The sequence below is a fragment of the Chiloscyllium plagiosum genome, unplaced genomic scaffold (genome assembly GCF_037043375.1).
Source record: "Chiloscyllium plagiosum isolate Xiang-an unplaced genomic scaffold, Cpla_swu_hap1 HiC_scaffold_17, whole genome shotgun sequence".
NCBI classification, from domain to species: Eukaryota; Metazoa; Chordata; class Chondrichthyes; order Orectolobiformes; family Hemiscylliidae; genus Chiloscyllium; species Chiloscyllium plagiosum.
In genome coordinates, this window is record NW_028270155.1 from 2,989,140 (window position 1) to 3,014,173 (window position 25,034).

General features: G+C 55.2%; 1 protein-coding gene across 1 annotated transcript in view; it reads right to left on the bottom strand.

Moving 5' to 3' along the window:
* LOC122558187 (large neutral amino acids transporter small subunit 2-like) overlaps positions 1–1,772 on the bottom strand; it is a 352,569-nt gene extending 350,797 nt beyond the window's left edge. The window contains exon 1 of the mRNA XM_087995684.1: positions 1,682–1,772. Within this exon, the coding sequence (XP_087851810.1) occupies positions 1,682–1,772 (91 nt within the window). The remainder of the gene's footprint in view (positions 1–1,681) is intronic.
* Positions 1,773–25,034: the final 23,262 nt, after the last annotated feature.

A 25,034-nucleotide genomic window follows, 5' to 3' on the forward strand; every position in this document is an offset into this window, starting at 1 on the left:
GTACAACCCCCCCTCCCCCCTCACAAGATCACATTCTCCCCCTGGGGCAGTCTGTCTGTGTCCACATTTGGGGAATCCTGCTCCATGTCTCCACATCTCACTGTGCCCTGTTATTGCAGGGTCACAGACTGACAGCGCAGACACCCTTCCCCCTCCCGTTCACCCACTCTCCTCTCTCCCTCTCCACCCTCTTCCCCTCACCCCCTCCACCATTTCCCCACTCTCGTCTCCCCCCTCCCTCTCTCCTCCTCTCCCCTCCCTCTCTCCCCCTGCCCCCTCCCCTCCCTCTCTCTCCCTCGCCCCGTATCTGCACTCCCTCTCTTCCCCCTCCCTCTCTTCCCCCTCCCTCTCCCCTCCCTCTCTCCCCTCTCTCCCCCTCACTCTCTCCCCCCTCTCCCTTCCCTCCTCCCTCTCCGTCCTCTCTCCCCTCCCGCTCCCCTCTCTCTCCCCCCTCCCCCTCCCTCTCTCCCCTCTCCCTCCCTCCCTCTTTCCCCCTCCCACCCTCTCTCCCCCCCCTCTCTCTCCCCCCTCCCTCCCCCTCCCTCTCTCTCTCTCCCCTCCCTCCCCCTCCCTCCCTCTCTCTCCCTCCCTCCCTCCCTCTCCCTCCCTACCCCCCTCCCTCCCTCTCTCCCCCTCCCACCCTCTCTCTCTCCCTCCCCCTCCCTCCCTCCCTGTCTCTCTCCCCTCCCTCTCTCTCTCCCCCTCCCTCCCTCTCTCCCCCTCCCTCCCTCTCTCTCTCCCCCTCCCTCTCTCTCTCCCTCTCCCCCTCCCTCCCTCCCTCCCTCTCTCCCCCTCCCCCTCTCCCCCCTCCTTCTCTCCCTCTCTCTCTCCCCCCTCCCTCCCTCTCTCTCCCCCTCCCTCTCTCCCCCTCCCTCCCTCTCTCCCCTACCTCCCTCCCTCTGTCTCTCTCCCCTCCCTCCCTCTCTCCCTCCCCTCCCTCCCTCTCTCTCTCTCCCCCTCCCTCCCTCTCTCTCTCCCCCTCCCTCCCTCTCTCCCTCCCCCTCCCTCCCTCTCTCTCTCTCCCTCTCCCTCCCTCTCTCTCCCCCTCCCTCCCTCTCTCTCCCCCTCTCTCCCCTCTCCCTCTCTCTCTCCCCCTCCCTCCCTCTCTCTCTCCCCCTCCCTCCCTCTCTCTCCCCCTCCCTCTCTCTCCCCCTCTCCCTCTCTCCCCCTCTGCCCCCTCTCTCCCCTCTCCCTCTCTCCCCCTCCCCCCTCTCTCTCTCCCCCTCTCTCCCCTCTCCCTCCCTCTCTCCCTCCTCTCCCTCTCTCCCCTCTCTCCCCCTCTCCCTCTCCCCCCTCTTCCCCTCTCCCCCTCACCCCCCTCCCTCTCTCTCCCCCTCTCTCCCCTCTCCCTCTCTCTCTCCCCCTCCCTCCCTCTCTCTCTCCCCCTCCCTCCCTCTCTCTCCCCCTCCCTCCCTCTCTCTCTCCCCCTCCCTCCCTCTCTCTCCCCCTCCCTCTCTCTCCCCCTCTCCCTCTCTCCCCCTCTGCCCCCTCTCTCCCCTCTCCCTCTCTCCCCCTCCCCCCTCTCTCTCTCCCCCTCTCTCCCCTCTCCCTCTCTCCCCCTCTCTCCCCTCTCCCTCCCCTCTCTCCCCCCTCTCGCCCTCTCCCTCTCCCCCCTCTTCCCCTCTCCCCCTCACCCCCCTCCCTCTCTCTCCCCCCTCCCCCCCCCCCCCCCCCCCCTCACCGATGATGAGGGTACAGCCGCTGATGAGTCCGATCTCCTGTTTTAAAGCCACTCTCTGGGGAATGTCCCGGAGCCGGCCCTTCGCTGCCATCGCCGCCGCTTCTGCTGCTGGCCCCCAGCCCAGACACCCCCCACCCCCAGGGGGAGGCTCACAGCGATACCCCACCCCCAGGGGGAGGCTCACAGCGATACCCCACCCCCAGGGGGAGGCTCACAGCAAAACACCCCCCCCCGAGACTTCTCATCGCACCGAGACAGCAACTCCCCCCCAATACAGACACCCCTCACTCCCCTCACACTCACTCACTGCCCCTCACCTCCTCCCTCACTATTCCTCACTCCCCCCAATACAGACACCCCTCTCACTCCCTCACAATCCCTCACCGCCCCTCTCTGCCCCCACACTCCCTCACACCCCCTCACTCCCCCAATACAGACACCCCTCTCACTCCCTCACTCACACTCCCTCACACCCCTCACACTCCCTCACACCCACTCACTGCCCCTCACCATCCCTCACTGCCCCTTACTCACTCACTGCCCCTCACACTTCCTCACAATCCCTCACTCCCCCTCACAGTCCCTCACTCCCCTCACTCCCTCTCACACCCCTCACACTCACTCACTCCCTCACATCCCTCACACTCCCTCACAATCCCTCACTGCCCCTCACTGCCCCCACACTCCCTCACACCCATTCACTGCCCCTCACAATCCCTCATTCCCCTCACTCCCTCTCACACCCCTCACACTCCCTCACCGTCCCTCACTGCCCCTCACTCACTCACTGCCCCTCATCTCCCTCACAATCCCTCACTCCCCCTCCCACTCCCTCACAATCCCTCACTCCCCCTCACACTCCCTCACAATCCCTCACTCCCCCTCACTGCCCCTCACACTCACTCACACTCACTCATCACCCCTCACTGCCCCTCACACTCACTCACTGCCCCTCACTCCCTCACACTCACTCACTGCTCCTCACACTCCCTCACAATCCCTCACTGCTCCTCACTCCCTCACACTCCCCTCACTGCCCCTCACACTCACTCACTGCCCCTCACTTCCTCCCTCACTATTCCTCACCGCCCCTCACTACCCCTCCCTGCCCTCACTCCCCCCTCACTCCCTCCCCCTCCCTGCCTCTGTCCAATAGCACACACCAGAGAACAGAACCTCAGCAATAGCAGGAGGCCCTTCAGCCCTCTAACATCTTCCCCCAAATCCATCAAATATCTCTCTTCCCTGCCTCATTCCTTATATCATTCAGTGCAGGGTCCTCCTACCTGCCCCAGAGAAGGGGGCTGACAGTTAAGTGAGTGCTCCATGCTCCCCCCAAAGTGCAGTGCAAAAGGCATTAGTACATTTGCTGCTGGCTGTTCCCTTGAAGCAGTGACTGTGAGACTGAAAGACCATAGCAAGCGCCCCATGTCTACAGTAAAGAACTTCAACAGAATAAGAAGCTCCGAGATCCAAAGGCCTTGGGAATATAATGGGATGCCTCATGGAATCCTGTGGATTGGTGCTATTGAACCGTGTTTCCCCAGTAAACATCATTCTGCTATAACTTGCATTTCATTAACACAAATTTGCTATAACACGATTGATGAATTGGCAGCTCTGTTTCTAAGGCGCACTGTTTCTAGAGCATCCAGGGATGTGTAAGTTAGGTGGCTTAGCCAATGGGAATTGAAGGGTTACAGGGTTTGAGTGGGATTCTCTTCAGAGGATTGGTGTGGACTTGATGGGCTGAATGGCCTGTTTCCATACTAGGGATTCTATGAATGCTCCAGGCGCACTTTCACCAGGGCTCTATACAGATACAGTAAAGTATTATTACACTTATACTCTAGTCCTCTTGAAATAAAAGCCAATGTACCATTCACCTTTCGCATTATTTGCTGTACCTGCAGGTTCACTAATAGTGACTTCTAAACTTGGATGCCAAAGTGTCTTTGAACTCCAAAACTTCCCAGCCCCTCACCCGCACAGAAACACTTGATATTTCTGTATTCCTGCCAAAGTGGGTAATCTCACGTTTCACCACATTGTATTCCATCTCCCAAATCTTTGCAACCTCCTCACAACTCACACTTATACCCAGTTTTGTGTCATCTGCAAACTTGCAAGAATTACATTTAACCCCCACGTTCAAACATTGATGCAGACTGTGAACAGCTGAGATCCAAACTCTGATCCTTCCAGAAGCCCATTGCTCAGATCTTGCCAACCTGGAAATGACAATTTGTTCCAACTCTTTGGTTTCTCTCCCTGAGGCAGTTCCCAATCCATCCCCTAATCCCATTTGCTCCAATTTTGTTAACTAACCTCCCGCCTTTGACATGAGTGAAAACTTTCTGAAAATGTATATGTACCACATCCACCAGTTTCCCCTTATCTACATCTGCAAGCTACATCTTCAAACAAAACTTCATCCATTTTGTTAAAGATAGTTAACTTTTCAGAAATCCATCCTGACCCTCTTCAATCTTACTATTATTTTGAAGTGTGCTTTAGGAGAACCCTATGTTATCAATTATAGATTTATCCTTATAACCGATGTTAGGCTAAAGTGTCTGTGTTCCTGATTTTCCCTCTCCCTCCTTTCTTAAATAGTCCATTCACATTTTTAACTTTCTGCAGGAACCATTCCACACCCTAAAGAGTTTCAGAATGAACTCTATCTGTTACCACCACAATCCATTCCCCATTATGTAGATCACCTGTTCCCAAGGATTAATTTATTGGCAGTTTCATTAATTTCTCAGTAATATTTTCTGTTATATTAATATCTTGCAATTTCTTGTTTTGCATTAGTCCCCTGATCCTTCATTATTTACTGGAGTTTTAAATATTTTCTTCACCCAAAGTATTGCAAAATGTCCAGATTACAGAGGAGGAAGTGCTGGATGTCTTGAAACGGTTAAAAGTGGATAAATCCCCAGGACCTGATCAGGTGTACCTAGAACTCTGTGGGAAGCTAGGGAAGTATTTGCTGGGCCTCTTGCTGAGATATTTGTATCATCGATAGTCACAGGTGAGGTGCCGGAAGACTGGAGGTTGGCAAACGTGGTGCCACTGTTTAAGAAGGGTGGTAAGGACAAGCCAGGGAACTATAGACCAGTGAGCCTGACCTCGGTGGTGGGCAAGTTGTTGGAGGGAATCCTGAGGGACAGGATGTACATGTATTTGGAAAAGCAAGGACTGATTCAGGATTGTCAACATGGCTTTGTGTGTGGGAAATCATGTCTCACAAACTTGATTGAGTTTTTGAAGAAGTAACAAAGAGGATTGAGGAAGGCAGAGCGGTAGATGTGATCTATATGGACTTCAGTAAGGCGTTCGACAAGGTTCCCCATGGGAGACTGATTAGCAAGGTTAGATCTCATGGAACACAGGGAAAACTAGCCATTTGGATACAGAACTGGCTCAAAGGTAGAAGACAGAGGGTGGTGATGGAGGGTTGTTTTTCAGACTGGAGGCCTGTGACCAGTGGAGTGCCACAAGGATCGGTGCTGGGTCCTCTACTTTTTGTCGTTTACATAAATGATTTGGATGTGAGCATAAGAGGTACAGTTAGTAAGTTTGCAGATGACACCAAAATTGGAGGTGTAGTGGATAGCGAAGAGGGTTACCTCAGATTATAACAGGATCTGGACCAGATGGGCCAATGGGCTGAGAAGTGGCAGATGGAGTTTAATTCAGATCAATGCGAGGTGCTGCATTTCTTAGCAAATCTTAGCAGGACTTATACACTTAATGTTAAGGTCCTAGGGAGTGTTGCTGAACAAAGAGACCTTGGAGTGCAGGTTCATAGCTCCTTGAAAGTGGAGTCGCAGGTAGATAGGATAGTGAAGGTGGTGTTTGGTATGCTTTCCTTTATTGGTCAGAGTATTGAGTACAGGAGTTGGGAGGTCATGTTGCGGCTGTACAGGACATTGGTTAGGCCACTGTTGGAATATTGCGTGCGATTCTGGTCTCCTTCCTATCGGAAAGATGTTGTGAAACTTGAAAGGGTTCAGAAAAGATTTACAAGGATGTTGCCAGGGTTGGAGGATTTGAGCTATAGGGAGAGGCTGAACAGGCTGGGGCTGTTTTCCCTGGAGCGTCAGAGGCTGAGGGGTGACCTTATAGAGGTTTATAAAATCATGAGGGGCATGGACAGGGTAAATAGACAAAGTCTTTTCCCTGGGGTGGAGGCTGGTACAATTGCAACATTTAAAAGGCATCTGGATGGGTATATGAATAGGAAGGGTTTGGAGGGATATGGGCCGGGTGCTGGCAAGTGGGACTAGATTGGGTTGGGATATCTGGTCAGCATGGACAGGTTGGACCGAAGGGTCTGTTTCCGTGCTGTACATCTCTATGACTCTATGACTCCAGGGTAGTATCTTATTGCAGACAGAGTTCAGATGAGGATGTGCAGCTGAAGAATGGATGGTTGTTCATCCAGTTGTGGTACCAAGTTTCATTCCTGCAGATGGATATGGAGGAATATGGAAAATCCAAGTGTTGATAAGCAGGTATTTTACAAGGGCATTGTGCAGTTCTGTAAATTACATCATACATGTTCGATAGTAATGTAACTGAGCCAACAACTTTGATACTGAGACCAGGTACTGGAGAATTGTTCAGTTCCATGTTAGTCGATTGTCCAGGATGTTTGCAGGAGATCAGTATATCTTTACAATTGTGGATAAGACAATCTGATTCCCAGAAGCAATTTCTTTGAGGAAGTTCACTGCTCAGACAGTATTGGAAACGTTAATGCAGCTTTCTGATTGTACAAACTTCCAACTGAGATGCAGCCTGAGCACAGTTCCAGTGTTGTCAGATATCTGTTGCCTATAAAATAAAGATTGATGTTTTCTTTAAACAACTGAAGTTCTGACAGAATGTCTATGGAATGCCAATCCATGGTTATCATTTGCTTTCTATTCTTTCCTCTTTAAAATGCCACTGTAGCAATCTGTATTTCAGGTCTGTTTTGGGTTTACAGGTTAGTACCTCTTTACAACTTTGGAAGGCTTGAGAAATCTGGGCTTTACTCATAGAGACCATTGGCAACAAAGACATGAGGATGTCATGCTGATTTAGAAAAACAAAATGATGGAATTGACTGTGTGTGAATGGACATCAGTTCCTTAAGGTGTCAGGGCAAGTGGATAAAGTGGTTAAAAAGCCATATACGATACTTGCCTTCATCAGCTGAGGCTTAGAGTTTCAGAGCAGGGAGGTGATGTTGGCACTGTGGTTAGAGCACAGCTAGAGTATTGTGTGCTGTTCTGGAACCCACATTATAGGAGGGGTGTAATTGGAGAGGTTGCAGAGGGAGATTTACCACGATGTTGTTTAGGCTGGAGAGTCTCAGTGATGGAGAGAGATTGGACAGATTGGAGTTGTTTTCCTTGGAGCAGACAGGACTGAGGAGGGTCTATGATTGAGATGGATAAGATTATGAGGGACCTAGACTGACTAAATAGGAAGAAAGTGTTCTGCTTGATGGAGTGACCGGGGGCAATGGTTTAAGGGAAAGGGCAGGAGGTTTAGAGGAATTGTGAGGAAAAACATTTTCACCCAGAGGGTGGTGGGAATCTGGAACTCACTGGCTGTCAGGGTGGGGAAAGGCTGAAGTCCTCATCGTGTTGGAGAAATGTTTAAATGTACATTTGTGATATCGAGGCTATCGGCCAAGTGCTGTGGAATGGGATTTCAGAACATGAGCTGGACTAGCAGGCACTCAATGTGCTGAAGGGCCTGTAGATCTCTGACTCTATGACCATCTCTATTTATCGGTCCCTAACCCTGAGCACCACACCCTGTCATCAGCAGAAATACTATAATTTCCCAGCTGCCTTCAGGCCTGACAAAGGGTTACTGGGCTCGAAATGTTAACTCTGTTTCTCTCTTCACAGATGCCTCAGACCTGCTGAGTTTCTCCACAGTCTCCACAGGAACTGTGCTATCACATTTTCAGTTTTCAGTGTACACTAACTTGCACAGTTGCCCACTATGTGCTCCCAAGATGATACTCTTGGAAGTTTACTGTAAGACTGTGTAACATATGGTGCAGAAATATGTTCATCTTTCACTCGGTGTGGAGTCAGGGCCTGCACACGTGAAAAAGGCAGGTTTAATTGAGGCATTCAGCAGAATGTTGTTTGGTTAGAAATGGTGGGGGCTGGGATACAGGGGAAAGGCAGGAGGCTGGCACAAGATCTCTGGGATCAGGGCTCCCTGTGGTGTCAGCCTTTTGTTTTATTCCCTTGTGGGACAGGGGTATCACTGGTTAGGCCCAGCATTTATTACCTGTCCCTAGTTGCCCCTTGAGGAGCTGCCTCCTTGAACCGCTGCAGTCCATGTGCTGCAGGTTGACCCAGAATGCCCTTAGGGAGGGAATTCCAGGACTTTGAGTCAGGGACACTGAAGGAACAGCGATATATTTCCAAGTCAGGATGGTGAGTGGCTTGGAGGGGAATTTGCAGGGGGTGGTGTTCCCATGTATCTGCTGCCCTTGTCCTTCTAGATGGAAGTGGTCATGGGTTTGGAAGGTGCTGTCTGAGGATCTTTGGTGAGTGTCTGCAGTGTATCTTGTAGATGGTACACACTGCTGTTACTGAGCATCGGTGGTGGAGGGAGTGGATGCTTGTAGGGATTTTGAGATGGGCTGTCGGACTGGGGTGGACAAAGTCAGAAGTCACACGAGACCAGTTTATCGTTTTAAATGACAAGCTTTCAGAGTGTTGCCCTTTGTCGGGCGGAGGGAGACACACAGACACCAGATGAAGGAGCAATGCTCTGAAAGCTTGTGATGTTTGTGGATGATTGTAACAGGGCAGCAGGAAGGAGAATGACATAGCACAGGAATAGGCCATTCAGCCCACCATGCTTGTTCCAGCTCTTTGAAATAGCTAAAAGTGCTGCATTTGTTCAACAGGTGAATCAGTGACTGATGAGAGAGGAACAGAGTTAATATTTTTGGGGGCTGACCTCCTTTTAGAAATGTGGAAAATTTGCTGCATTTCCAGTTCTTATTTCAGATTTTCACATCGTCCCAATTCCTTCCAGTCTTTAAACCCCTGATATCCAGTTCCCATTCCCACAGCTGAGGGAGACGTCTATCCCACTGCCCTCTTCAGCTGCTGGCTGGTTCATTTACCCGAAAACCCAGCAGGGGGAAGCATTGAGCTGCACAGAACTCCCTCAAAGATGCAGCGGAAGAGAATTTGCTCTTTCCAGAAATTTAGGAATTAAAATTCAGGAAGAAACTGTTCATTTCAGCACCAAAGGATGTTTGAAAATGTTACTGAGGGGTGAGTGTGCGGGCCTTTGTGAGTCGCTTCTGACGAAGGGTCACTCAACCTGAAACATTATCTCTGATTTCTCTCCACAGGCACTGCCAGACCTGCTGAGCTTTTCCAGCAACTTCTGGTTTTGTTTGCGAGTCTGTGTTCTGCGTGTGTGAGTGAGAGAGTCTTTTCACTCAGGGCTGAGATTGAAGGTTCAGGTCATCCTTGAGGAGGTGAGCAGGTTTCCAGGTCAGTCCTGAGGGAACTCTGCCCCTCCCCTACATCGCTGCCCTGCCCTCCCCTTCCCTACACCCCTGCCCTCCCCTCCCCTACGCCCCTGCCCTGCCCTCCCCTCCCCTGCCCTGCTCTGCTGTCTCTGGGAGGGGATATAAACCCATTTCCCCCCGGATGGATGGGTTACCCCAAACTGAACAGCACCAAACTCACTCCAACATCCTTGTTCATAGCAATCTCAATCAGCACCAACACATCATTTGATCATCAGCATGTGCAATTTGTGGGATCTTGCTGTGCACACATTGATGGCCATGTTCCCCACACATCAACTTTGACGTCACTTCACAAACTGCCTCAGTGACTGTGTGGCAGAGATTCTAACAGATACAAAGACAATTGAACTCTTTTTAAATTCACTTTATGGGATGTGGGTGTTACTGTGTGGCCCCAGCATTTATTGCCCGTCCCTAGTTGCCCCTTGAGAAGGTGGGGGTGAGCTGCCTTCTTGAACCGCTGCAGTCCATGTGCTGTGGGTTGACCCACAATGTCCCTTAGGGAGGGAATTCCAGGATTCTGACCCAGTGACAGTGAAGGAACCGGGATATATTTCCAAGTCAGGATGGTGAGGGGCTTTTTAGATTAGATTAGATTAGATTAGATTACAGTGTGGAAACAGGCCCTTCGGCCCAACAAGTCCACACCGACCCGCCGAAGCGAAACCCACCCATACCCCTACATTTACCCCTTACCTAACACTACGGGTAATTTAGTATGGCCAATTCACCTAACCTGCACATCTTTGGACTGTGGGAGGAAACCGGAGCACCCGGAGGAAACCCACGCAGACACGGGGAGAACGTGCAAACTCCACACAGTCAGTCGCCTGAGTCGGGAATTGAACCCGGGTCTCTGGCGCTGCGAGGCAGCAGTGCTAACCACTGTGCCACCGTGCCGCCCACTTATTGGAGGGGAACTTGCAGGGGGTGGTGTTCCCATGTACCTGCTGCCCTTGTCCTTCTAGATGGAAGTGGTCATGGGTTTGGAAGGTGCTGTCTGAGGATCTTTGGTGAATTTCTGCAGTGTATCTTGTGGAAGGTACACACTGCTGCTACTGAGTGCAGGTGGTGCCAAGCAAGTTGGGGTTGCTTTGTCCTGGATGGTGTTGAGTGTTGTTGGAGCTGCCCCCATCCAGGCAAGTGGGGAGTATTCCGTCACCCTCCTAGCTTGGGCAGGAGGTGCAGTATTCGCTGCCTCAGACCTGCTCTTGTGATCACTGTGTTCCTGCAGGCTCTGCACTCTAACCCAGTCATTCAAAATCCGTGCTGAGGGAACTTTAAAGGCATTTAATGGTCATTGGATAAACATATGGATGATACTGGAATAGTGTAGGTTGGATGGGCTTCATCGGAGCAACATCAAGGACCCAAGGGGCTGTATATGTTCCATATTCTAATCCCGTGCTGTCCCTGACCTGGGAGTGTCTGATGTGGGAACAGTGTAGAGGAAGCTTTACTCAGTATCTAACCCTGTATTGCCCTGTCCTGGGGATGTTTGAGTTTAACATCACAGGACAAAGTGAAAATTAAACCAGTTGAGTATAACTGTCAGTAATTAAAGAAGGAATATAATGATGGTGCTAATTGCTGAACATTCTCTTTCAGTGAATTGTTGCTGGAGGTTAGAGTGTCGTGTGATTCCTGTGTTCTGTTGATGGTCAGCTCTTGTCCAGTTGGATGGAAATGACTGTCGATGCCTGATGCTGCTCTGTGTGCCAATGCTGAGAGTGGGGAAGCTGTAATTTTCCATTTGTCCCTGGTCTTTGCTGCTGTCAGTGTGGAACTTGCTGAGGTAAGAGTCTCTCTCTGGAGCAGTCACGTAGCAAACCTTCAATCTGCTGCTGAACAAATATCACTCCTGAGGAGTGTAAATACAGAGGTTGGCCCAGAGAAATCCTTCAGCCACATTAACACATTCACCTCCCCATTCAAACCTGGAAACTGACCACTCTCCACTCTGAGGATAGCCCTCAGTCTGGGATCACGCTGCTTTCTGCTCCCTCCCCAGGTCCTGAGTCCTGCTCCACGACCAGTCACATCTAACCTCATTCTCTGAGTTAGAACAAGCTGGAGCCAGCTCTGAGCTGGCTCAGGACCCTCTCCAACATTACTGAATGTCTCTAACCCTCACATTGCTAAGGTCTTTGACAGGACATTCCCTAACCCATCCCTCTGACCCCCTCTGTCCCTGAGTCACAGAGGGAGGCCTGACGCTGACTCCTGACCTGGAAATCAAATCCAGTGACTGAAACTCACCCCTTTAACCCTCAGCCACCAGTCTCCCCTCAAACCCCACTCAGGGACAACCTCTGCTCAGTAATCCCATTAACAACAGCATGTTGTTGTCAGGATCAGCCACTTCCTGCCCCATTGCCCTGTCAATGGTCAGCTGACCTGCCCATTCACATGACCTATCACCTTCCACCAGCCAATGGCGGGTAGGACTGTGCAGGTATTACCTCGACAACAAGCTGGTCATCATGACATTTTCGAGGAGAAAGTGAGGGCTGCAGATGCTGGAGATCAGAGCTGAAAATGTGTTGCTGGAAAAGCACAGCAGGTCAGGCAGCATCCAGGGAACAGGAGAATCGACGATTCGGGCATAAGAAGGGCTCATGTCGATTCTCCTGTTCCCTGGATGCTGCCTGACCTGCTGCGCTTTTCCAGCAACACATTTTCAGCTCACCATGACATTTTGTTCACTTTCCCGTGGGACATGGGGGTCACTGCCTGAGCCCAGTATTTATTGCCCGTCCCTAGGTGCCCCTTGAGAAGGTGGGGGTGAGCTGCCTTCTTGAACCGCTGCTGTCCATGTGCTGCTGGTAGACCCACAATGTCCCTTAGGGAGGGAATTCCAGGATTCTGACCCAGCCACACTGAAGGAATGGGATATATTTCTAACTCCAATTACCACGTTCTGTCACTATCTGAATTTTTAATCCACCACCAACATTGTTAAAACCAATACAACTTCAAAGAAAATGTACTCTGGGAGTGTTTGAGAGTTACATGGTGACCGTTAGATTAGTTTTTAATTTCGGTATTTACTGAATTCAAACTTCATCATCTGCCCTGCTGAGATTTGAACCAGTGTCCCCAATACGTTAGCCTGCAGGTTCTGAGGTAGTGACATTATCCTACTCTCACATTTCACTGAACAGGGAACAAGCCTCGGGGATTGTGTGCTCAGCTCCCCGGTTTCTAACAGCGAGATTCTGTGTCTCTCGCTGAACATTTCCCCACCCTCCCCTGAGCTTGACAGTTGGAGATCCTGCTGTTCCTGTGCCTGCTGTAGACCCTGCCCTTTCATTCCTTTCCCACCGACAGAGATAACCGTACCCATCTCTGTGTTAAATCTCCCACATGTTGGTCGTTTTATTTTCCGTCTGTGACCTCCTGAGGTATCCTCACTGTATCCACCATTTCTGAATTTCATCTCATCTGCAAAATGTTTCCCTGTTTGGCCAGGTCAGGCTCTATATTTAGAATGATCAATTTCATTCAAATACTCAGACATTAACATTATTGTTTATTGGAATAAGGAGCAGCAGAACTTACACTGTCACACCTTGGGCTCACTGCTGTACCAGACAGAGAGAGAGAGAGAGTAACACACCCATTGACCCCTGAGGGAATATCACCCCTTCCCCCTGAATACCCCTCCCCAATTATCACACACAAACCGAAATATCATTGAATATCACTCCCCCCACCTCACAATAGATTGATGGCTAGTCACTTGTCCTCACCCCCCGCCCTCATCACCCCCCCCCCCCCCCCCCCCCGAATCCTCTCTGCTCCTCTTATCCTGACGATGTTGATGTCGTTAACTGCCTGTTTCTGGGAAACTTTGTTCAAAACCTTTGGCACAGCGTGTGGAGACAGTAGGAGGCAGCGTTGGACTTTGGCCATGGAGAGAGGAGCCGGGTGGTGTGTGTGTGGCTGGGGACCTCACGTGGAATGGCATCTTCCTGTGCGCAGCGTCCGGGCTGGGGGCTGGGGGGCTGGGGGCTGGGGGCTGGGGGGCTGGGGGCTGGGGGCGGGGGGGCCGGGGGCTGGGGGCTAGGGGCTGGGGGCTGGGGGCTGGGGGGCCGGGGGCTGGGGGCTGGGGGGCTGGGGGCTGGGGGCTGGGGGGCTGGGGGCTGGGGGCTAGGGGCTGGGGGCTGGGGGCTGGGGGGCCGGGGGCTGGGGGGCCGGGGCTGGGGGGCCGGGGGCTAGGGGCTGGGGGTTGGGGGGCCGGGGGCTGGGGGGCCGGGGGCTGGGGGCTAGGGGCTGGGGGCTGGGGGCTGGGGGGCTGGGGGCTGGGGGGCTGGGGGCTGGGGGCTGGGGGGCCGGGGGCTGGGGGCTAGGGGCTGGGGGCTGGGGGCTGGGGGCCAGGGGCTGGGGGGCTGGGGCTGGGGCTGGGGGCTGGGGGCTGGGGGGTTGGGGCTGGGGGCTGAGGGCTGGGGGGCTGGGGGCTAGGGGCTGGGGGCTGGGGGCTGGGGGGCCGGGGGCTGGGGGGCCGGGGGCTGGGGGGCCGGGGGCTAGGGGCTGGGGGTTGGGGGGCCGGGGGCTGGGGGGCCGGGGGCTGGGGGCTAGGGGGCTGGGGGCTGGGGGGCTGGGGGCTGGGGGCTGGGGGGCCAGGGGCTGGGGGCTAGGGGCTGGGGGCTGGGGGCTGGGGGGCCGGGGGCTGGGGGCTAGGGGTTGGGGGGCCGGGGGCTGGGGGGCCGGGGGCTGGGGGGCCGGGGGCTAGGGGCTGGGGGCTGGGGGGCCGGGGGCTGGGGGGCCGGGGGCTGGGGGCTAGGGGGCTGGGGGCTGGGGGGCTGGGGGCTGGGGGCTGGGGGGCCAGGGGCTGGGGGCTAGGGGCTGGGGGCTGGGGGCTGGGGGGCCGGGGGCTAGGGGCTGGGGGCTGGGGGGCCGGGGGCTGGGGGGCCGGGGGCTGGGGGCTAGGGGGCTGGGGGCTGGGGGGCTGGGGGCTGGGGGCTGGGGGGCCAGGGGCTGGGGGCTAGGGGCTGGGGGCTGGGGGCTGGGGGGCCGGGGGCTGGGGGCTAGGGGTTGGGGGCCGGGGGCTGGGGGCTAGGGGGCTGGGGGCTGGGGGGCTGGGGGCTGGGGGCTGGGGGGCCAGGGGCTGGGGGCTAGGGGCTGGGGGCTAGGGGCTGGGGGCTGGGGGCTGGGGGGCCGGGGGCTAGGGGCTGGGGGCTGGGGGGCCGGGGGCTGGGGGGCCGGGGGCTGGGGGCTAGGGGGCTGGGGGCTGGGGGGCTGGGGGCTGGGGGGCCGGGGGCTGGGGGCTAGGGGTTGGGGGCCGGGGGCTGGGGGGCCGGGGGCTGGGGGGCTGGGGCTGGGGGCTGGGGGCTGGGGGGCTGGGGCTGGGGGCTGGGGGCTGGGGGCTGGGGGGCTGGGGGGCCGGGGGCTGGGGGGCCGGGGGCTGGGGGCTGGGGGCTGGGGGGCCGGGGGCTGGGGGCTAGGGGGCTGGGGGCTAGGGGCTGGGGGCTGGGGGCTGGGGGGCCGGGGGCTGGGGGCTAGGGGTTGGGGGCCGGGGGCTGGGGGGCCGGGGGCTGGGGGCTGGGGGGCTGGGGCTGGGGGCTGGGGGCTGGGGGCTGGGGGGCTGGGGGGCCGGGGGCTGGGGGGCCGGGGGCTGGGGGCTGGGGGCTGGGGGGCCGGGGGCTGGGGGCTAGGGGGCTGGGGGATGGGGGGCTGGGGGCTGGGGGCTAGGGGCTGGGGGCTGGGGGGCTGGGGGCTAGGGGCTGGGGGGCTGGGGGCTGGGGGGCCGGGGGCTGGGGGCTGGGAGGGAGTCCCAGGAGGAGCTTCCTGAGGTCCCTGGCAGCAGGGGGAGGTGGGGAAGTGGGGTGGGGAGGGGGGGCACAGCCTGACCATGTGGGAGGGTAGGAAGAGTGGCCCCATCCCCACGGGGCAGAGCCTTCCCCTGACACACACACACGTTCCTCTGGAGGGAGGGTAGGAGGGGGTGGGTGGACAGTGGGGGGGAGTCGGCTGGATTGTGAACGGTGTGACTCTGTTGGACAGAACAAGGACCTCAGCTTCAAGAAATTACACCCTTTTAGGGTGGACAGGGACAGCCTTTTCCCTCAGATGGCGATGGCCAGCACGAGGGGTCATGGCTTTAAACTGAGGGGTGATAAATATAGGACCGATGTCAGAGGGAGGTTCTTTACTCAGAGACTAGTAAGGGCTTGGAACACCCTGCCTGCAACAGTAGTAGGCTCACCAACATTCAGGGCATTTAAAGGGACATTGAATAAACATGATAATGGAATAGTGTAGGTTAGATGGGCTTCAGATTGGCTGCACAGATAGGCGCAACATTGAGGGCCGAAGGGCCTGTACTGCGCTGAAATGTTCTATGTTCTATGTTTTGTTGCTTGGACTGGCCTCCGGGTGTAGCATTGAAGGGGTTAAGTAATTGAGGAAATGAACAGTTCCTGAGTTTGGAGTTGAGAGATGGCATTCAGTGACCAGATCATGTTCCTAAACCCCAGAGACCCCGTCCCCACTCCCACTGGGGTTACAGGGTCATAGGGGAAATAACACATGAATCATGTGTTCAGGCTGTTGAAGCCAGCTCCAGATTAATGAAGGATAATTGAACTGCCAAGATTACAAACACACCTAGAACAAATCCAGCAGGTGATGTGTGCCAGAGCACATTACTAGCCTCAGGCACACGGTTCCCCAGGAAATGACAGTTTCACTCGATTGTGGTTTGGGAATTGAATCACCAAAGTCCACAAAACACCCTTCCCAGGATGCAATCCTTCAGGCAGCTTGGCCAATCAGCAGCTTTGTTCTTGGTGTTGGTCCTGGAGGAGGCAATGATGGTTGTAATTAAGGATTGACAGTAATTGTCTAAAGTCTGTCACCGCGGGAATTAGGCTCCACGATAAACAAATGAATGAGCCATGCTGGAACACAAGAATGTCGGCTAATTAATACTTCAATTGTTGGCTTTTGAGACAAACAGGCAGGAATTGGGTGAGGAGTCAGCTCTCCCTTGGTGTTCAGTAGCTGCCTCCAGCTGTAAATGTGAGAGACAGAGCCAGGCCCAGGACAGGACCCAGAGAACCCAACCAGGACCTTGGAGTAACCCCAGGTCCCACCGAGAAAGAAATCAACTTCAGCATTTGGGGAGGGGAGAGTGAGGGTGAGGGAGTGAGTGAGAGGGTGGGGGAGAGAGTGAGAGGGTGGGGGAGGGGAGAGAGTGAGAGGGTGGGGGAGGGGAGAGTGAGGGTGAGGGAGTGAGTGAGAGGGTGGGAGAGTTAGTGAGAGGGTGAGGGAGTGAGTGAGAGGGTGGGAGAGTGAGTGAGAGGGTGAGGGAGTGAGTGAGAGGGTGGAAGAGTGAGTGAGAGGGTGAGGGAGTGAGTGAGAGGGTGGGGGAGGGGAGAGTGAGGGTGAGGGAGTGAGTGAGAGGGTGGGAGAGTGAGTGAGAGGGTGGGAGAGTGAGTGAGAGGATGGGGGAGTGAGTGAGAGGGTGGGGGAGAGAGTGAGAGGATGGGGGAGTGACTGAGAGGGTGGGGGAGGTGAGAGAGAGGGTGGGAGAGTGAGTGATGGGGATGGGGTGTGGGGGTGAGGGAGTTGGGGGGTGGTGAGGGGGCAGGGGATGGGGTGAGGGGTTGAGGGAGCCAGGGGGTGGTGAGGGGGCAGGGGGATGGGGTGAGAGGGTGAGGGAGTCGGGGGGTGGTGAGGGGGCAGGGGGATGGGGTGAGAGGGTGAGGGAGTCAGGGGTGGTGAGGGGGCAGGGGGATGGGGTGAGGGGGTGAGGGAGTCGGGGGGTGGTGAGGGGGCAGGGGGATGGGGTGAGGGTGTGACGGAGTCGGGGGGTGGTGAGGGGGCAGGGGGATGGGGTGGGGGGTGAGGGAGTCGGGGGGTGGTGAGGGGGCAGGGTTGGGGTGAGGGGGTCGGGGGGTGGTGAGGGGGCAGGGGGATGGGGTGAGGGGGTGAGGGAGTCGGGGGGTGGTGAGGGGGCAGGGGGATGGGGTGAGGGGGTGAGGGAGTCGGGGGGTGGTGAGGGGGCAGGGGGATGGGGTGAGGGGGTGAGGGAGTCGGGGGGTGGTGAGGGGGCAGGGGGATGGCGTGTGTTGGAGAGTTGCAGGACGAGGGGCGATGACAGAGACTGGGAGTTTGTGAACAAGGATGTGGATGATGGGGGGGTTCAGTGAGGGGACGGTTGGTGGATGGACAGGAATTAGCAGGAGCTGGGATTTGGGGCAGTGACAGGAACAGTCAGAGAGAGAGTGAGTGAGAGAGAGAGCGAGCGAGCGATAGAGCGAGTGGGCGGCTGCTCAGAGGTGTGCAGACTTCCAGGAGACTTTCAACATGAGTGCAGGAGTGAGAGCTGCCCGGGGCTGGGGAATCAGGGCTGGGTTCCCAGTGCATGGCGTCAGTGCTGAATCAATCAGGAGTTCCTCCGTCACAGAGGCTGCCGACTGAGTGATGCCTTCAGCTGTTGATCAGCTGCAGTGAGTCACAGACAAACTCGAGACCGAGTGGCTCCAGTGAGATTCACACACTCCACTCCCAGTACATGACAACTCCTCCACCCACACCAGCACTCTGTGGCTTTGAAATAATTAATTAGTTGCTCCTTTCGTTACTGTCCATGAGGGACAGGGGTTCCTGCACATGCAGCCCCCTGTGTCTGAGGGTAACCCCCTGTGTCTGAGGGTAACCCCCTGTGTCTGAGGGTAACCCCCCTGTGTCTGAGGGTAGCCCCCCTGTGTCTGAGGGTAACCCCCTGTGTCTGAGGGTAACCCCACTGTGTCTGAGGGTAACCCCACTGTGTCTGAGGGTAGCCCCCCTGTGTCTGAGGGTAACCCCCTGTGTCTGAGGGTAACCCCACTGTGTCTGAGGGTAGCCCCCCTGTGTCTGAGGGTAACCCCCTTGTGTCTGAGGGTAATCCCCCTGTGTCTAAGGGTAACCCCCCTGTGTCTGAGGGTAATCCCCCTGTGTCTGAGGGTAACCCCCCTGTGTCTGAGGGTAACCCCCTGTGTCTGAGGGTAGCCCCCCCTGTGTCTGAGGGTAAACCCCCTGTGTCTGAGGGTAGCCCCCCTGTGTCTGAGGGTAACCCCCTTGTGTCTGAAGGTAGCCCCCCTGTGTCTGAGGGTAACCCCCTGTGTCTGAGGGTAACCCCCTGTGTCTGAGGGTAGCCCCCCTGTGTCTGAGGGTAACCCCCTGTGTCTGAGGGTAATCCCCCTGTGTCTGAGGGTAACCCCCCTGTGTCTGAGGGTAGCCCCCTTGTGTCTGAGGGTAACCCCCTGTGTCTGAGGGTAGTCCCCTTGTGTCTGAGGGTAACCCCCCTGTGTCTGAGGGTAGCCCCCATGTGTCTGAGGGTAACACCCCTGTGTCTGAGGGTAACCCCCTGTGTCTGAGGGTAGCCCTCCTGTGTCTGAGGGTAACACCCTGTGTCTGAGGGTAGCCCCCCTGTGTCTGAGGGTAGCCCCTCTGTGTCTGAGGGTATTCGCCCCCCCGTGTCTGAGGGTAGCCCCCCTGTGTCTGAGGGTATTCCCCCTGTGTCTGAGGGTAGCCCCCCCCGTGTCTGAGGGTAGCCCCCCTGTGTCTGAGGGTAGCCCCCCCGTGTCTGAGGGTAGCCCCCCCCGTGTCTGAGGGTAGCCCCCCTGTGTCTGAGGGTAGCCCCCCCTGTGTCTGAGGGTAGCCCCCCCTGTGTCTGAGGGTAGCCCCCTGTGTCTGAGGGTAGCCACCCCTGTGTCTGAGGGTAGCCCCCCCTGTGTCTGAGGGTAGCCCCCTGTGTCTGAGGGTAGCCCCCTGTGTCTGGGGGTAGCCCCCCCTGTGTCTGAGGATAGCCCCCCTGTGTCTGAGGGTAGCCCCCCTGTGTCTGAGGGTAGCCCCCTGTGTCTGGGGTAGCCCCCTGTGTCTGAGGGTAGCCCCCCCTGTGTCTGAGGGTAGCCCCCTGTGTCTGAGGGTAGCCCCCTGTGTCTGAGGGTAGCCCCCCCTGTGTCTGAGGGTAGACCCCTGTGTCTGAGGGTAGCCCCCTGTGTCTGGGGTAGCCCCCTGTGTCTGGGGGTAGCCCCCCTGTGTCTGAGGGTAGCCCCCCCCCCTGTGTCTGAGGGTAGCTCCCCTGTGTCTGGGGTAGCCCCCTGTGTCTGAGGGTAGCTCCCCTGTGTCTGGGGGTAGCCCCCTGTGTCTGGGGGTAGCCCCCTGTGTCTGAGGGTAGCCCCCTGTGTCTGGGGGTAGCCCCCCCTGTGTCTGAGGGTAGCCCCTACGTGATATCGCACTGAGGCTCAGTGATACTTATTCTCTTCCTCATCTTGTTCCAAATCCCCTGGCCCTGAGAGAGTTGATTGTCAGTGGGATACAGTGAGTCATAGAGTCATAGATGGCTACAGCACAGAGAAAGGCCATTCAGCCCATCCTTTCTGTGCCAGCCCATAACTAGCACCTCATTATTCTGTCATCTCATTTCTCCGGCACATGGCCCACAGCCAAGTCTATGTTAAATGTGTTGAGGGTCCCACCCCCAAAGGCAGCGAATTCCACCTTCCCACCATCCTCTGGGGGAAAATGTTCTTCCTCAAATTCCTCGAGACCTCCAGCCCATTCCCTGAAACTGATGCCCTTGGTAACAGGTCTCTCCATCGAGGCAAGACATGTCTCACAATCTCCCAATCTCCCCATCTCTGCCTCTCATTATTCTGGGGGAACACAGTGAGGAGGGAGGGGTCTGGGGGAACACAGTGAGGAGGGAGGAGTCGGGGGAACACAGTGAGGAGGTAGGGGTCTGGGAGAAAAAATGAGGAGGGAGGGGGCTGGGGGAACACAGTGAGGAGGGAGGGGGCTGGGGGAACACAGTGAGGAGGGGGTTTGGGGAACACAGTGAGTGGGGAGGGGTCTGGGGCAATACCGCGAGGGGGTCTGGGGGAACACAGTGAGGAGGGGGCTGGGGAACACAGGGAGGAGGGAGGGCGCTGAGAGAACACCGTGAGGAGGGGTCTGGGGAAAACAGTGAGGAGGGGGTTTGGGGGAACACAGTGAGGAGGGAGGCGCCTGGGGGAACACAGTGAGGAGGGAGGGGCCTGGGGGAACACAGTGAGGAGGGAGGGGCCTGGGGGAACACAGTGAGGAGGGGTCTGGGGGAACACATTGAGGAGGGAGGGGTCTGGGGGAACACAGTGAGGAGGGGGCTTGGGGAACACAGTGAGGTGGGAGGGGTCTGGGGGGCACAGTGAGGGGTGATGGGGGAACACAGTGAGGAGGGAGGCGCCTGGGGGAACACAGTGAGGAGGGAGGGGCCTGGGGGAACACAGTGAGGAGGGAGGGGCCTGGGGGAACACAGTGAGGAGGGGGCTTGGGGAACACAGTGAGGAGGGAGGGGTCTGGGGGAACACAGTGAGGAGGGGGCTTGGGGAACACAGTGAGGAGGGAGAGATCTGGGGGAACACAGTGAGGAGGGAGGGGTTTGGGGGAACACAGTGAGGAGGGGGCTTGGGGAACACAGTGAGGAGGGAGGGGGCTGTGGGAACACAGTGAGGAGGGAGGGGTTTGGGGGAACACAGTGAGGAGGGGGCTGGGGGAACACAGTGAGGAGGGAGGGGGCTGTGGGAACACAGTGAGGAGGGAGGTGTCTGGGGGAACACAGTGAGGAGGGGTCTGGGGGAAACACAGTGAGGAGGGAGGGGTCTGGGGGAACACAGTGAGGAGGGGGCTTGGGGAACACAGTGAGGAGGGAGGGGTTTGGGGGAACACAGTGAGGAGGGGGCTTGGGGAACACAGTGAGGAGGGAGGGGGCTGTGGGAACACAGTGAGGAGGGAGGGGTTTGGGGGAACACAGTGAGGAGGGGGCTGGGGGAACACAGTGAGGAGGGAGGGGGCTGTGGGAACACAGTGAGGAGGGAGGTGTCTGGGGGAACACAGTGAGGAGGGGTCTGGGGGAAACACAGTGAGGAGGGAGGGGTCTGGGGGAACACAGTGAGGAGGGGGCTTGGGGAACACAGTGAGGAGGGAGGGGTCTGGGGCAACACCGTGAGGGGGGGTGGGGGAACACAGTGAGGAGGGGGCTTGGGAAACACAGTGAGGGGGGAGGGGTCTGGGGGAACACAGTGAAGAGGGAGCTTGGGAAACACAGTGAGGAGGGAGGGGTCTGTGGGAACACAGTGAGGTGGGGTCTGGGGGTACGCAGTGAGGGGGGGCTTGGGGAACACAGTGAGGAGGGAGGGGTCTGGGGGAACACAGTGAGGAGGGAGAGGGCTGTGTGAACACAAAGAGGGGGGTCTGGGGGAACACAGTGAGGAGGGGTCTGGGGGAACACAGTGAGGAGGGGTCTGGGGGAACACAGTGAGGAGGGGTCTGGGGGAACACAGTGAGGAGGTGGTTGTGGAATACAGTGATAGTGGGGAATAAATTTTAATGTTTCAGGAGTAAACTAAAGAAGGGTTACACTCGAACATCGACTTCCCCACCTCCTGACGCTGCCTGCCTTGCTGTGTTCCCCCAGCCTCCTGCCTGTCCCTCCTGATGCTGCCTGCCTTGCTGTGTTCCCCCAGTCTCCTGCCTGTCCCTCCTGACGCTGCCTGCCTTGCTGTGTTCCCCCAGCCTCCTGCCTGTCCCTCCTGATGCTGCCTGGCTTGCTGCCTGCTTTGGATTCCAGCATCTGCAGTATTTTTATTCCTAATGTGGGAAAACTGGCAGCCAATAGGCACAGCAAGATCCCAACAATTCTGTGACAATAACCAGGTCATTGTGTGATGGGGTTGTAGAGTTATGCAGTGTGGGAGCAGGCCCTCCGGCCTAATTTTCCAGGTTTCCTGAAGTGAACGAGTCCCATTTGCCTGCATTTGGCCCATATCCCTCTAAACCCTTCCTGTTATTGCGTCTGAGTAACGGTCTTGTAGATTGTGTAATTGTACCAGACTCCACCATTTCCTCTGGCAGCTTGTTCCATACATGCACCAAGCTGTGTGTGAAACATTTACCCCTTAAGTTGATTTAAATCTTTTTCGTCTCACCTTAAACCTATGCTCTCTAGTTTTGGACTCCCCTATCTTGTGAAAAAGACCTTCGCTATTCACCTTATCTATGCCCCTCGTGATTTTATAAACCTGTATAAACCTCGGATGCTCCAGGGAAAACATCCCAGTTCATCCGGTCTCTCCTTACAATTCAAACCTCCTAGTCTTCGTAATATCCTTATAAATCTTTTTTGCACCCTTTTCAATTTTCAATAAAGTCCTTCCAACAGAAGGTGGACCAGAATTGTTCACGGTATTCGAAATGTCCTGTACAGTTGTGACATTGTGCTGCTTTTCAGACTGGAGGCCTGTGACCAGTGGAGTGCCACAAGGATCGGTGCTGGGTCTTCTACTTTTTGTCGTTTACATAAATGATTTGGATGCGAGCATAAGAGGTACAGTTAGTAAGTTTGCAGATGACACCAAAATTGGAGGTGTAGTGAACAGCGAAGAGGGTTACCTCAGATTACAACAGGATCTGGACCAGATGGGCCAATGGGCTGAGAAGTGGCAGATGGAGTTTAATTCAGATAAATGCGAGGTGCTGCATTTTGGGAAAGCAAATCTTAGCAGGACTTATACACTTAATGGTAAGGTCCTAGGGAGTGTTGCTGAACAAAGAGATCTTGGAGTGCAGGTTCATAGCTCCTTGAAAGTGGAGTCACAGGTAGATAGGATAGTGAAGAAGGCGTTTGGTATGCTTTCCTTTATTGGTCAGAGTATTGAGTACAGGAGTTGGGAGGTCATGTTGCGGCTGTACAGGACACTGGTTAGGCCACTGTTGGAATATTGCGTGCAATTCTGGTCTCGTTCCTATCGGAAAGATGGAAACATAGAAACATAGAACACTGCAGCGCAGTACAGACCCTTCGGCCCTCGATGTTGTGCTGACCTGTGGAACCAATCTGAAGCCTATCTAATCTACACTATTCCACTTTCATCCATATGTCTATCCAATGACCATTTAAATGCCCTTAAAGTTGGCGAGTCTGCTACTGTGCATCCCACGCCCCTACTACTCTCTGAGTAAAGAAACTACCCCTGACATCTATCCTATGTCTATCATGGATGTTGTGAAACTTGGAAGGCTTCAGAAAAGATTTTCAAGGATGTTGTCAGGGTTAGACAATAGACAATAGACAATAGACAATAGGTTCAGGGGTAGGCCATTCTGCCCTTCGAGCCTGCATCACCATTCAATATGATCATGGCTGATCATCCTTAATCAGTATCCTGTTCCTGCCTTATCTCCATAACCCTTGATTCCACTATCCTTGAGAGCTCTATCCAACTCTTTCTTAAACGAATCCAGAGACTGGGCCTCCACTGCCCTCTGGGGAAGAGCATTCCACACAGCCACCACTCTCTGGGTGAAGAAGTTTCTCCTCATCTCTGTCCTAAGTGGCCTACCCCGTATTTTTAAGCTGTGTCCTCTGGTTCGGCACTCACCCATCAGCGGAAACATGTTTCCTGCCTCCAGAGTATCCAATCCTGTAATAATCTTATGTGTCTCAATCAGATCCCCTCTCAGCCTTCTAAACTCAAGGGTATACAAGCCCAGTTGCTCCAATCTTCCGACGTAGGATAGTCCCACCATTCCAGGAATTGACCTCGTGAACCTACGCTGCACTCCCTCAATAGCCAGAATGTCTTTCCTCAAATTTGGAGACCAGAACTGCACACAATACTCCAGGTGTGGTCTCACCAGGGCCCTGTACAGCTGCAGAAGCATCTCTTTGCTTCTATACTCAATCCCTCTTGTTATGAAGGCCAGCATGCTATTAGCCTTCTTCACTACCTGCTGTACCTGCATGCTTGCCTTCATTGACTGGTGTACAAGAACACCCAGATCTCTCTATACTGCCCCTTTACCTAACTTGACTCCAGTTAAGTAGTAATTTGCCTTCCTGTTCTTGCCACCAAAGTGGATAACCATACATTTATCCACATTAAACTGCATCTACCATGCATCTGACCACTCAACTAACCTGTCCAGGTCATCCTGTATTCTCCTAATATCCTCATCACATTTCACCCTGCCACCCAGCTTAGTATCATCACCTAATTTGCTAATATTACTATTAATACCATCTTCTCTATCATTAATATATATTGTAAAAAGCTGCGGTCCCAGCACTGATCCCTGCGGTACCCCACTGGTCACTGCCTGCCATTCCGAAATGGAGCCATTTATCACTACTCTTTGTTTCCTATCAGCCAACCAACTTTCAATCCAAGTTAGTACTTTGCCCCTAATACCATGCGCCCTAATTTTACTCACTAACCTCCTATGTGGGACTTTATCAAAGGCTTTCTGAAAGTCCAGGTACACGACATCTACTGGATTTCCCTCCTCCATCTTCAGAGTTACATCCTCAAAAAATTCCAGAAGATTAGTCAAGCATGATTTCCCCTTCATAAATCCAGGCTGACTCTGACCTATCTTGTTACTGCAATCCAGATGTGTCGTAATTTCATCCTTTATAATAGACTCCAGCATCTTTCCCACCACTGAGGTCAGACTAACTGGTCTATAATTTCCTGTTTTCTCTCTCCCACCTTTCTTAAAAAGTGGGACAACATTAGCCACCCTCCAATCCGCAGGAACTGATCCTGAATCTATCGAACTCTGGAAAATGATCACCAACACATCCATGATTTCTCGAGCCACCTCCTTCAGTACCCTGGGATGTAGACCATCAGGCCCCGGGGACTTATCAACCTTCAGACCTAACAGTCTCTCCAATACCATTACCTGCCTAATATAAATTCCCTTAAGTTCAGGTCCTTCAGCCACTATTACATCTGGGAGATT